This window comes from Stigmatopora argus, chromosome 8 (genome assembly GCF_051989625.1).
Source record: "Stigmatopora argus isolate UIUO_Sarg chromosome 8, RoL_Sarg_1.0, whole genome shotgun sequence".
NCBI lineage: Eukaryota > Metazoa > Chordata > Actinopteri > Syngnathiformes > Syngnathidae > Stigmatopora > Stigmatopora argus.
Window position 1 is genome coordinate 19,059,250 of NC_135394.1, and position 13,798 is coordinate 19,073,047.

At 58.5% G+C, this 13,798-nt stretch overlaps 1 protein-coding gene across 1 annotated transcript; it reads right to left on the bottom strand.

The window, feature by feature from the left end:
* Positions 1 to 128: 128 nt before the first annotated feature.
* Positions 129 to 13,642, bottom strand: apc2 (APC regulator of WNT signaling pathway 2). The gene is made up of 17 exons (XM_077607798.1): positions 13,272 to 13,642; positions 10,630 to 10,802; positions 10,405 to 10,495; positions 9,963 to 10,221; positions 9,722 to 9,830; positions 9,546 to 9,659; positions 9,379 to 9,453; positions 8,290 to 8,370; positions 7,814 to 8,174; positions 7,604 to 7,702; positions 7,378 to 7,517; positions 7,044 to 7,238; positions 6,753 to 6,967; positions 5,919 to 6,435; positions 5,228 to 5,624; positions 1,782 to 5,052; positions 129 to 1,489 (listed from the first exon to the last, which is right to left on the bottom strand). The coding sequence occupies exons 2-17, from the start codon at positions 10,768 to 10,770 to the stop codon at positions 892 to 894; spliced, it is 6,663 nt and encodes a 2,220-aa protein (XP_077463924.1). The 5' UTR covers positions 10,771 to 10,802; positions 13,272 to 13,642; the 3' UTR covers positions 129 to 891.
* Positions 13,643 to 13,798: the final 156 nt, after the last annotated feature.

Below are 13,798 nucleotides of genomic sequence, written 5' to 3' on the forward strand. Positions count from 1 at the left end.
CGATTGATTTTGGGGCATTTTTGCACATTTCAGATGTCTTTCTGTCAATATTAGCTATTTTTTTCACCAGTCGCTCACAAATCTGACTCAAAATGTTGACAAAGCAGTTGACACGAGGGACAAAAAAATTAATAAAAGTTCCTGATTATTTTTAATTGGATGACATGACAGATGACGTTGTACCTATTGCCATTATATCATTTGGTGTTTCACGTTTGTCACGTGTACGTCCCGTCCTGTCAATGGTATTGAAATGCCAGCGTTGGCCGCCCGTCCTTCCAGTTATGAGTTGGGCGTTTACCCTTGTCAATGGCAGGCAATGAGTTCATTGTGTGTCACTTCCTTGTTATTTTCAAGCGTCTTAGGGGCCATTTACTGTTGATTTGAACTTTGCACTTAAAGACAGCTCGCTTTTTAGTCTCTCCGCCAATAATTTAATAAGTGAGAAGCTTTTTCTACGTTAAAAGTTCATCAAGTCTACGCAACGCATCATCATCATCATCATCATCATGTTTATGTTCAGAAATTGGGAGTATGATAGAGCAGGGGGGAAAAACACCAAGTCCACCACTCCTAATAAATGAGTGTTCTTGCTGTTAGCTGAATGCTAATGCTAATAAGAGACAAGCAGGGGCCTGATACGCCAGACACGGGAAAGGACCGCCATGGGTCAGTTTGCACCGGGAAGACATTTTTTCTTTGGGGATGCGGTGTCGCGCTCACGCCCCCTTCCCACACGTCGGGCTCCGCCCCTTTCCCTTTTCTTCTGCTGGTACATTTCGAGCACGCCTCGTTGATCCGACACTTTGACCGAAAAGCAGGTAGAGAATGTGGACGGAGCGGGGTGAGGGTGTCCAAACTTTCGAGCGGAAGGTCCCGAGGCCGGGTGACCTACGACTGACTTTGGCCGTCCGTCTTGAGGCGGTCCGGCGCCGGGAGCGCTCCCGCCGCCGCCGCCGCCGCCGGACTGGGGACGTAGTTGAAGGGGGACACTCTGGCCGCCTTGCCGGGAGAGCCTTGACGGAAATGGACGGCGTGGGGGTGCCCGTCGCCTTTTCCACCCGGGTCTCCGCCGCCGCCTTCGGGCTTCCGGAGCGCGCCGGGAAAGTCTTCCGTCTGGACGGTGGCGTCGCTGACGCTGCGAGAAGGCGGCATGGGCAAAGCCGGCCGCTCTTCCTCCTCGGGCGAAGGCGCCAGGGCCAGCGCATTGGGCGGAAGGGTACTTTTCAAGATCCGTGGCACGTCTTCGTCCCTGATCCTCCTCCAGGCGTGGTTTCGGCCGGCCTTCTTGCCGCCGCCGCCGCCTCCGCCGCCGTCCTCGCTCTTGGCCCTCCCGCTGGAGTCGGAGGACGAGGAGCGCAGGGACGAGCGACTGGTCACTCGGCTCAGGACACCGATGCTCGGGGACGAGGCGTGACGTCTGAAGACCTCCGCGTCGCGCTCTGGCCTCGCCCCCCGGGTTCTGCCGCCGGCCATTCGCCCGCCGGCCCTGTCGGCAGAAGGCGCGTGCGCGTTAGTTACTTTGCTTACGTTTTTTCCAGTTACCTCGCGACCCTTGTGAGGATACGCGGCGCGGCACGGAAAATGAATGAATACATCTTGGTGACCTCGATTTTAAAAATGGCACGATAAGAGGTAACTCCGTACCGGAGTATTCTTTCCACCCAATACTTTTCCAATTGGACTGGGGCGAGCTCTTGTTTAGAGGACTACTTTTACTTGTATTTTTGAAATGCGTCCACCGTGGCCCGAACACAATCTCGGATAATAACTCCACCCACCTGTACCTGTCGGGGCTCTCCGAGCCGCTCCTCCCGGGCGGGCGTCTCTCCGGGGCGCCGGGGGGCCCCGCTCGGCGGACCGGCCGCGTCTGTCCGGGGCACGTCCCCGCCGTCTTCTTGGAATTCTGGGCGGCGGCGGCGGCCTTCAGCTCCAGGCAGCGGGACGAGCAGAGGAAGACCGCCGAGGCGGCGGGAACCGGCCGCTGAGGGGAACCCTTGCGGGGCGCGTTGCGCTTCAATCCATTCTCCGATTCCTTGATGAAGGTCAGCTGCCTGGAGAATCCGTTGGAGTCCGACTCGGCGGAACGGGACGGGGCGCCCCCGCCGGGCCTCCCGCTGGGCCTCCCGCCGGGCCTCCCGCCGCCGACCTGCTTTTGCGCCCTCGTGGTCTGGTTGGTGACCAGAGGGGACAGAGGTCTGGTGGCTTTGGCCGAATTTTGCATGAACGGGATCCTGACCGGAGACTTCTGGGTCCTGCCCGACGACCTGTCCGCTTTCTCCGCCACCGCCGGAGCGCGTCCCTTCCTCTCGGGGGGGCCGGCGGCCGGCGCCTTCTTCCGGGCGGGCCCGCCGGTCGAAAGGGTCGGGGACGTGGGCTTCCTCGGGGAAGGCCCGGAACTCTGCGATGACGCCGACGAAGAACTCCGGGGAATCCTCGGGGGCGGAGTGGAGCTCCTTTTGGGTAAAGACAGCTCCGTTTCTCCGGGCCTTCCCAGGCGGTGGAGGCTCTTGGATCTGTGCTGAGCCAGCTGCGGGTTCTTGGGCGCTTGGGGCGCTCTCCTGGCCGGAGGTATCTGCGAAGGGGCCGTCTCTTTGACGGGGGTGTAGGTGACCGTTCGGCCCCTGAAGACCACGGGCAAGTTGGCCACCGGCTTGCGCTGCGCAAAGTCCAGAGGCTTGTTGGCCTTCTTGTCCTTGGCCAACTTGCGCTCCTTGGGGCTGAAGCTGGACGTGGACATGAAGGACAGGACCGACTCGCTCTCTTCGGAAGACAGCTCTTGACACTTGGAGGCCTGGAGCCCGCTGACCACCGAGTCGGCGCCTTCTCGGATGGCTCTCCATTCCACGCTGTTCAGGTCCGAGTCCCGGTCCCACGCCGAGTCCTCGCTGTCCTCGTCCGCGCTCCACGGGTCCGAGGCCTCCCGCGCCGCCTCGTTCCCGCCGGAGGGCGGCGCCTTCCGTCTCTGCCGGGGCATGGCGGAGGTGATGCACTTCTGGAGGAGGTCGTCTTCCGAGTCCACGCTGACGGAACTGGGAGAGCTCCGCCGGCAAAGGCGTTTGCCGGCGTGCCAGGTGCGCCGAGTTTTGGAGCGGCGTTCCTCCGACTCGGCCTCGCTCAGGGAACTCAGGGAGGAGCTGAGCGAGTGGAAGGCCGGGGAGTCGTCCTTCACCAGCTTCTGCTTGATCCCGTGGAAGCCCCTGGGCTTGGCGTAAAACGCCGGGGTCCCGCCCACGCCGACGTGGGCGGCGCTCCCGGACGCGTAGCCGCCGACGTTGCCGGCGCTTTTGGACAGGTTCCCGCCGACGTTGCCGGCGCTCCTGGAAAGGTTCCCGGAGATTCCCTTGGCGCCGTTTCTGCCGATCCCGCCATCCCGGCGGAAAGTTTTGCCGTCCTCCCAAGAACGGTTTCCCTTTTGCTCTTGGCCCGTTTCCGCCCGGCGCTTCACGACGGGCGGCCGCGGCGGCTTCTGGGCTCGGCCCGGAGAACGCTGGCGGTTCCTCAGGCCGGCCACCCGCTCGGCCACTTCCTTGCTCTGCATCAGGACCTTGTGAGTGGGAACCACGTGTTTGCCGTTGCGCTCCGAGGGAACGGCGCGCCACGGGTACTTGATTCTGTCGGCTTTGCGCAGGCGCGAGAAGATGCGCAGGTCCTCGATCCTCTCGTCCAGGGGCCGGGCCGGACGCTCCTCGGCCGGGCCCGGGAGGACCTCGTCGCTGGGCGGACTCCCGTCGGACGAGTCGTCCCACCCGAGGTCCTTCCGCGGGGCCGCCATTCTCCTCCCGGGGCACGTGGTCCCGTCCGGGAGCATCACGTAGACCGGGAGGCGCAGGGCTTTGGCGAAGCGGCGCGGGGCGGGCGAGGCGCCGGCCGGGGCGCCGGCCGGGGCGCCGGCCTTCCCGAACTTGGAGGGCATGGCCGAGTGGATGCACTCCTCCAGGATCTGGATGTCGTCGTCGTCGTCCGAGTTGCCCTCGCTGTCGCGCCGGCCCGGGCCCGGGTCGCGCTCGCCCCGCGGGAGGAGCGGGGTCAGCTTGAGCTCCACGTCCTTCTGCACGTAGTGCTCGTGGAGAGGCAGGGCGCTCAGGCTGGACGCGCAGGAGAAGTTCTCGCTGGGCTTCTCCACCGTGAAGTAGATGGCGGCGTCCAGGTCGGGGGGGAGCTGGAAGCGCTGCCTGGGCTCGCCGGCCTCGGCCGGGCGGCGCTGGCACGCCCGCCCCTCCGAGCCGCAGGGGGTCTTGCTCCGGCTGGGGGGCGCCGTCTGGCCGGGGCTGTCGGGGAGCTCGCTGGGGCTGACCGTCCCGTCCGACATCTCGCTGCGGGGCTCGCTTTGGACGGAGCTGGCGATGGACGGGGCCTCGAAGCTGCCCAAGGAACTCAGCGAGCTGCAGCGACTCATCACCAGGGGGGTCTCCTGCAGGTAGTTGTCGGAGGAACTGGACGGAGATGGCTCCTCCTCCTCCTCCTCCCCCTCCTCGGTGGGCGAGGGCCCCCTCGGGAAGGCCTCCTCCCCCCTGGCCGGACCGGGGAAGGTCTTGGAATCGGTGAGGAGCAGCTGGCTGTCGCTCAGGTCGGCCAGGGTCTCGTCCTCCCGCCCGCCGTCCCCGGCTCGCAGCCTTTCCGCCGACGAGTCGCTCTCCGCCTCGGAGGACAGCGACGACAGGGAGCTGCAGCGGGAGAAGCAGATGGGCGTGTTCTCCACCGAGTACTTCTGGAGCGTCTCGGGGGCGCCGGCCGCGGGGCCGGCCGAGGGAGAAGACTTGGCGGTGGCGGCGACGGCGGGGGACGCCCAGGCTCGTCTGCCGGCCGCCTCGAGGACGCCGGGCACGAGCGGGACCGCCGGCCGGTACGTGGGGGACAGCCTGACGGAGGCCATGCTGACGTCGGAGGAGACTTTGGTGGAGGCGCTGAGCGGCGTGCGGAGAGCCGGGTTGTTTTCGCCGTCCGAGTCCGGCGGCTCGCCGACCGTCCGGCCTCGCTCGTCGCCGGGATCTCTCTCCGGGAGCGGGACGGGGACGGCTCGGTACCCTTGGCCAAACTCTTGCCGGCTTCCTGCGGGACATTGAAAAGCAGACGAGACGTTCGGAAAGGCCCAATTGTGACGTCACGTTATCGCTCGGCTAGGCTTTTGCTCACAAAACGGGCCCCAACGACGTCGTCGAGCCCAACGTGCCCGGCCCGGTACCCAATACGCACACCCGACTCAATAGAAGGGGGGACGACTGACCTGCACAGAGCGGGCGGGCCGGGCCCAGATCCAAGCGGTCCGGTCTTTTTTGCGGGAGGCGCTCGCCGCTGCCGCAGTAGCCGTCGCTGCTGCTGTTCAAGCTGTCGGTGGAGGCGCCGGCGTTCTTGAGGCGCAGGAAGGCCCGGGCCCCGCCCCCACCCAGCCGCTCACGCCGCCGGCCGCGGCGCGACTCGGCGCGCTCCTCCGAGCTCAGGCTGAAGCTGTCCTCGGAGGAGGTGCGCATGGCCACGTCCTCCACCAGCCGGTCGATCTTGGCCACCGCGTCGGCGATCTTCTCCGCCAGCCTCTCGGCTGCCGCCGACACCACCTCGTCGGACGCCGCCGCCACTGCCGCCGCCGCCGAAGGTCTCCACCCTCGCGGGAAGGGACTTCTGGCCTGCGTTCCGTTCGGGGCCGGAGCAGAAAAACAAAAAATACAAGTCAGCAGTGGGACTTTCAAACCACGCCGACGCCAGCAGACTTTGAAATGGGAAAGTGGCAATTGACTCAAAGTCAGAAGTCCAATTTTTAAAATTGAAAAAAGTCAGAATTCTCATTGTTAAGTCAGTATCTACTTTACTAGTTCTGATCTGGTCTGGAGTCCCGGACTCCGCTCGTTTAGAATTGGGATCGTAAAGTGACAATTTCAACTTTTGGAGTCCGATCCGGCCGGCCACTCCGGACCACCCACCCGCTCGGCCTCCCTCCGGGACTCGTCCAGGTAGGCGGACAGCGCCGAGACGGCGTCCGGGCCGCGGGAGACGGGCGCCTCCTCCTCGTCGAAGCAGCCCGAATCGGAGGCGTAGTCCCTGGCCAGGCTCTCGGTCAGGCGGCGCGGCCGGCCGAAGGTCTCGGCCAGGCGCCGGGCGTCGTCCAGCTCGGCCTCCAGCGCCCTCTGCTTCCTCACGTAGAGGGAGGGCGCGCAGGAGCCCGGCGAGGGCGCCGAGGCGTCCTTGTACTTGGCCGGCCGGCGGCTCAGCAGGTTCCGCAGCGCCGCCGCGCTGCCCATGGCGATGGTCTTGTGTTTGGAGTGCACCAGGTTGCGTAGCGTGCCCACCGCCCCCAAGTCCCACAGCAGCTCCTGGTCCCGGGGGCTTCCGGAGGACAGGTTCCAGAGGGTCCCGCAGGCGTTGCCCACGATGGTCAGGCTCTGAGAACGCAGGTGCTGCAGCAGAGTCTGCAGGCAGTTGTGGTCCCGGAGAACTTGCCTGGAGAAAGAAAGACCCGGTGAAGCGTACGTCAGCTCCGAGTTTCAAGATGACGGAGCCGTCTTTCTTTTTTTATACGTCTTGAATTTTTAAAGAAAATCCGATTTTCTTTCAGACTAAAGTAGGCTTCGGTGAATGCGCACGTCAAACGGCTGGGGTTCGTTCGGTAGCTCCAACCTAGTTAAGAACCACTGGTCTGAAGGCTGATTTGTGGGAACCAAGTCGCCAATGGGACGGAGGCGGTGGTCCCCAAAATTGGGACACAATTGTGAAAAGTCCCAATTGTGACTTGAGAATTGTCAACTTTGCGACTGCACCTGTAATCTTCTCGCGAGGCCACCAGGCTGGAGACGTTTCTGAGGATGCCGCCGCCGCTCTCGATGATGGCCAGCGAGTTGGTTTGACAGCGGTACGTCAGCGTGCTGACCAGGAAGCCCAGGGCGCCGTCCACGGCGCACACCGACTCCTTGTTCTCCGAGCTGTGAGCCGACAGGTTCCACAAGGCGCTGAGGAGGCTCTTCAAGGTGGACTCCTGGAAAAGGGCGATTCACTCGTTGAGCGAAGGGACTTCGCCCGGCGCCCGCCGGTGCCGGCCGTCACGTCCTCACCTTGGTGGCCTGCAGGGCGCACGTCATCAGGGCGGAGACGCAGCCCACGTCCCTCAGGACCCGCTTGCCGCTGATGTCGGCCCGCCAGGACAAGTTCCTCAGAATGCTGGAGACCACCTGGTGGAGCTCCTCGCTGTCGGATCCCAGCTGGGCCACCAGGGCTTGGAGGCAACTCTTCTTAGAACACAGAGTGGCCTGCGACGTTCCACAAGTTCCAGAAATTACAGCAAGAGCTAGACTACCTCAGTTAGCCCAAAACTAGCCCAAAGCTAGCCCAAAGCTAGCCTAAAGCTAGCCCAAAGCTAGCCCAAAGCTAGCCCAAAGTTAGCCCTACCTTGTTGACCACGTCTCCAAAGGTGAGGTTGGTCAAGGCCATGCCGGCGTAGCGACGCAGCGCCACGTTGATGGGGTCGTTGTGGGCGGCGTACATCTGGTGCTCCAAGTGGATCAGGTCCGAAACCACCTGGAGTCCGCCTGCGGGGAGGAGGGGACGCCGGGTTCTCGCTAGCCCGACCGCCGGCAATTTGGCGATTTTTTTCCGCGCCGGCCTTTTGACCCACCTAATTCGTTCATGGCACGGCGGAACTCTTCTTCGAAGGAGAGCTTCATGATGGCGCAGGTGGCCTGGCAGATCTGAGGTTCCACCGGTTCCGGGAGCTCTGCCGCCAGGAGGACGTGGTCAGGCGGGAGGAGCCCCGAGACCAGAGGGTGACTTTACGTGAATATCCCAATATTTTGCCACCGCTCCAGCCAAGGCTACCACCACCCACCTGCACCCGTGGTCCGGGACCGGGCCCGGTTCTCCATCCAGTCCCAGCCGCTGTCGCAGTACGTGCGAACTTGTTCCAGCATGTGGAGGACTCTCATCTCGCGGCGGGCCTGGCCCTCGTCCTGCTGGGAGTAGACGATGTTGTGCAGGGCGGCGCCGGCTCGGGATTTGGCCTCGCGGCTGCACTGCGCCTCCCCCGGCCCGCCTTCCTCGTGGAGGATCTGGACCAGCAGCGGCACGCAGCCGGACTTGCGCATGGCCACGCAGCTGTCCTGGGAGCTGGAGAGGGCCAGCAGCGTCCGGGACATCTCCTCCTTGTCTCTGTTGGCCAGCACGGACAGCAACCAGAAGACCATCTCCACCTAGGTGGGGGCCGGGAGGAGGGGGAGGGGGAGGGGGGGGGGGGATTATTCATGTGCCGCCAGCCGGTTATTCGGTGCGAATCCGGACCCGTCCCATCGCCTGTCGACGGGCTACCTTGCCCCCTCCGTCCGTCGTCCCATCCGCCGAGGCGTTGATCTCGGCTTCGCCCGCGGGAGGCCTCTCCGCACCCAGCAGCTAAACGTGAACACGCCCACGTTTTGGATTAGCGTAGGCAAGGTCAAGTTTTCACCGGGCCGCTAAAGTAGCGTGACGGTGCTAGAAATGTCTTTGTGTTAGCATGACGGCGATAGAAAGGTGTTAGCATGACGGCGATAGAAAGGTGTTAGCATGAAAGTGTTCCACATGTATTAGCGTGTTAGAAATGCATTAGTATGAGCAAGAGTTTTAGAAACGTGTTTGTCTTAACATGACGTTGTTAGAAATGCGTTAGTATTAGCATGGCAGTGTCAGAAGCACAATTGGTATTAGCATAACTGTTAAAAATACATTCGTATTAGCATGTTAGCGTGTTGCAAACGTTAGTACTAGCATGACAGTGTGAGAAAGGTGTTTGTATTAGCATGAAAGGGCTACAAATGTGTTAGCATCGGCACGGCAGTGGTACAGTCAGGTTAGCATGAGCGCGACAATGTTAGAAACACATTGGCATGAGCACGACCATATTACAAACATGTTAGCATGAGCATGGCAGTGTCGGAAACACGTTAGTATTAGCATGCCACTGTTAGAAACGCGATCGTATTAGCATGACAGTGTTAGAAATGGGTTAGTCTTAGCACAACAGTGATATAAAGGCATTGATTGGTCTTGGCATGACATTGTCAGAAACAAATTCATATGAGTATGGCAGTAAGAGAAATGTGTTTGTATTTGCATGACATTGTTGGAAACAGATTAGCATTAGCATGACATTCTTAGAAAGGTGTTAGTCTTAGCACGGCAGCGTCGGAAAGATGATACGTATTAGCATGATAGCGTTAGAAAGATGTTAGCATGAGCATGGCAATGCTACAAACAGGTTAACATTAGCGTGAAATCTTTAGTTATAGCGTGACAGAGTAAGAAAAAGGACAAAGTTCACGGAGCTGCGGGCGAGCTCGTAAGCTCCTACGGCTAACTACGGCAAAATGGAAATGCTACTATGGCGGTTTTGTGTTTCTGCCGAAGGTGCGCGTGCGAGACCTGAAGCTGGCACTCTTGGTTCCCTTGGTTCTCCTGCAGTTCCTTCTCCAGCTGCTCCAGACGAGCGACACGCATCTGCAATGCGACACGCACACACGCACACACGCAGGTGTAGGCGTGTGGGCTAACGCCAAGCGGCTGGCGTCGAGCGGCTGGCGCCACCTTACCTGAGCGCGGCGGAACATCTCCTCGCCGCTGCCAAAGCGTTCTTCCACCACCGCACGCACCTGCTGGACTTCGAATTCCAGCTGCTGGCGGATGAAGTCCATCTGCAGGGAAAACTGCGGCCGCACGCGCCCGTCACCCAAAGCGCCGAGGGCCGTTAGTGGGCGCGGATGCTCACCGTGTCGATGCGAGGCAAGTGCGCCAGTTTCTGTGACAGCGTCTCCAGCTGGCTGAAGTACCAGCAGCGTTCTCGCTCCTCGCGGTCAATTTCTCCCAAAAGTTGGTTCCTGAGGAAGACCGGAGTGCCGTCAGCCAAACCGCCCGGTAAAACAGCCACGTCATTTTTCCCAAAATGAGAAAGGGGGGGGGGGGGGGGGGGGGGGGGGGGGGGGAAATACGCGGGTGGGGCGTCCGCTCACCTCTCCTTGTAGAGTTCGTCCATGTGATGGTCGCTGAGACGTCCGTCCGCCCCGCTGATGACGGCCGTTTTGGGCGGGGCCCCGTCCAGGAAGGCTTGCGGCGACAAGAGGCCCGAAACGTCGCCGGCCAAGGGGGAGCGGACCGCAGGGGGCGGGGCCAGGCGGTGCTCCCTTTCCGCCGCTGCCTGATTGGCTGACCCGTAACCTTGGTGACCTTGGTGCTTCAGCTCGTAGTAGTTGGTCAGGTCCATGTGCAGCTCTGAAACACGTTAGCATTAGCGGGACGCCGTTAACGTTAGCGGGACGGCGTTAACGTTAGCGGGACGGCGGTAGAAAGGCGCGGCCGTTAGCCCGACGGCACGCCGGCGGATATCCGATGGCGGGCGGCGCCAAACTGATCCGATCGGCCGTCATCGGCATCACGCGAGGTTGGCGAACAAACCTTTGAGTTGGCGTAGCACGTCGCCGCGTCCCGACGAGGCCAAAGTCCCCGCCTCCTGCTCCAGCTTACACTGCAGCTGCTTCAGCACTTCCTGCGGCAACAAGAAAAGCGGGTGGAAATCGCAAAATAGGTGAACAACAACGGGACAAGGACAAAGGCACACGCGCGCACGCACACGCACACGCACACAATCCTTCAGGACCTGAAAAAAACATCTTGACCCACCTTCATGCTGACCGTCTCTGTCTCCAGCTTGCAAAGGTGGTTGGAGTTGTCCTCCAGCTCTCTCCTAAGGTGGGAGTTCTCCTGGCGCAGCGCCGCCACCTGGTGGGCCAGCTGGTCATAGGAGGCCAGCGGCTGGGCCATGCTGGCTGGAGAGCCGCGGGAGCTGGCGCCCCCTAGGGGAAGAGCCCGGCCGGCACTCAGTCAGAGCTCCTTTTCATTTTAGCCGCCAAAAGCCTAAGCATTGCAATTTCAAGCCCACCTGGCATGGAGCCAGTTGCTTTCGGGGCAGGCGGCCATGTTGCTAGGGGACACCTTCCAGTCAAAGTCAATGTACTGACGTCACAGCTAGCTTGTTTCTCTCTCTCTCTCTTTTTTTTTTAATTTAAAATCAATGTCAAAGCATCTGCTATTCACCCAGAGGCTGCCATTGGTTCGCGCTCTGCCGCCCTCCCGCTTGAAACGGATCGGACGGACGTCACGTTGGCCACGATCGAACGACGGCGGAAACGCGGAGGGAAAGCCGGGGCCGGGGAACGCGGGCTTAGCGTCCAAACGTGTGACGGAGAGCGGCGGCCATCTTATTTTAGGGGCCGTGAATGAAAAATTGAACAAAGAGCGTCGATACGCCACCGAGCCCCTCCCCATTCGGAGACCGTCCGGTTACCGCGGCAACCGCATCCCACGGGCAAGGACGGCAATTTATTGAACAAAAAAGTTCCCACATCACCCTAATGCAGCCTACAGAAAAAAGATAATAATGCCAAATCATTAAGAAATTAAAAATAGAACCCTATTTTTTTCCCCAAAGATACATTGACAGGGCAAAAAATACTGTTTGCCAGCCATTGATATCATGCAATTTTCTTTAAATTAAAATAGAAAAATCAATCATTAGAAAAAATAAACATGATACACATCCATTTTGAAAAACTTTTCAAAACGCAGATCAATGTCAAGAGTACATATTTAAGCTTAAAACAAACCACAAAATAAACAAAGAAGCCAACTGACAAACTTCTAAATATTTTGGAAAAAACTACCCGATACTAAAACCCTTCAACTGAAATAAACGAAGACAGTGGTACCTCGAGATACGAGCTTAATTGGTTCCGGGCCTGAGCTCGTATGTCGATATTCCCGTAACTCGAACGAACGTTTCCCATTGAAATGAACTCAAAACAAATGAATTGGTTCCAACCCTCTGAAAAAACAGCAAAACAGGATATTGGATTGGAAAAAAAGGTTGTATTTCTTCTCATTCGCCATATGTTAATAAAGTAACACATAACTAGTGGTTTAATATTACTAAAATGTGTTTAATAGTAATAAAGTGAGAGAGACGTACAGAGAGAGGGGGGCGGAGAGGGGGAGGGCGCTTTTTGCACGGCAACACGCTCGTTTCATAACATAAACAAATTTAAATGAACTTGGATTAGGATGCAGACACACTCAAAAATAAATGTAATCTAACCTTACACTAAACTTAATTCTGATTTTGTATTAAAGTTCTCCCTGTCTGGCCCTATTTGCCCCGCCTCCAACCTGACTTTCACTATCGATGGGCTGTTTGCTTTTGTATTCCCTTCAAAATATTCCCAAAATGATGCACACAAATGTCCTCACAATAGGATAACCCACGACCACTTGCCAACGAGAAGTAGTCTTGGATTAGCGATCGCTCCGCTAACGGGAGCTAACAGGCTAAGGGGGAAAAACACTGAAAAAATGCAACGCTCCGCCCAGTACTCGCAGAGACATTACACGAGGGAGTTGCGGGGAGAGAGCCAGTGGCCCTGATGTTTTTATGAGCAGCCAACGAGAAGTCATATATATATTCCTCGTATTAGCGACCGCTCCGCCATTCGCGCTGAGTGACGGAAAAAAACAGTGAAAAAAATGCAACGCTCCGCCCAGTGCTCGTAGATATCTGTTGTACACGAAAGAGATGCGGCAAAAAAGACAGTGCGCTAAAATGATAAACAGCCTCTCATGTCTTGGCCACCTGGCTTTCTCTTATCTACAAATTTGTCTCGTATCTAGAGAGAATTACTTGCTCGAAATGTTACTTGGATCTCGAAATGCTGGTATGTCGGGGTGCTCGTATGTCGAGGTACCACCGTACATGAAAAACAAAAGATATGTTGCCCTACATGACATCCTATCCAACGATAAAGCACCTAGTGAGCGACTTTTGGTGCCATTGACGGTGCTAAACATCCAGTCATGCTGTGGCCAAGCACCCTTTTTGCTTTTAGCTGATCACGGATAGACGTCCAATCCATCTGAAGCGTTCTGCTCCGAGGTGAAGGAAGCCTCCCGTTTCAAATGGGATTGGACGTCTTTCGCCGTCAAGGTGACGTGCACTTTTATACTGCAAAGCCTGCAGTACACAAGTACACACTGTTAGAATATTGCGTGTTGGCTTGTGTGATACTATAGTTTGATTGCCATTTCCTCGCTCGTCCTCGTCCTTTCTTCCTTTCCTTTGTCCATCCTCCATTTTGCACGCACCTGCCTTCACTCCGCCTAATCATCATCATCATTCCTCCATCTTGCGCAAAAAAGCCCAACCCCCTTACTTCTCGCTACAAACACGCAAATCAGTCGTAGACACCAAAGGGACAAATCATAGGCATTCTGACCTGGAGTTGCTCGTCTTTCGTCTTGCAGGGCAAAGGCGAGCGAAGCAAGGAAGGACGGTCGCGGAGACGGCGACGACAACGACGACGACGACGACGACAACGATGGCGATGCTGGCAGCGTCAGGGAGGGGAGGGGAGGGGCCAAGGGGTGGCGAGAGAGGGAGAGGAAGAGGAGAACGAGGAAGGTGCTTCGGTCGGCTCGGGCTCCAACATGGAAGGCCGGCGTACGTGTTGGAAAAGCGAGTTGCCTGATTCGTTTGTCCGGAAAGAGCCGAAGATGTACAAAGGAACGAGCCCGCTGTCCTTTTTTTCTTCCGGAAAGAGCCGAGGATGCACGAAGTCTTTCACCCTCTGCGGTGTCCTTTTTTTCCGGAAATTACCGAAGATGCACGAACGAGCGAGAGAAAAAAAGGGGCGGGGCGGGGCTCACAACCCGTGACAGTGCCTTTCTTTTCCTACTAGTATTTTTGCTCATTTCACAGTCTGTCAGTGCCACTGACGATGATAACCGTCCAAGCATCTGGCAT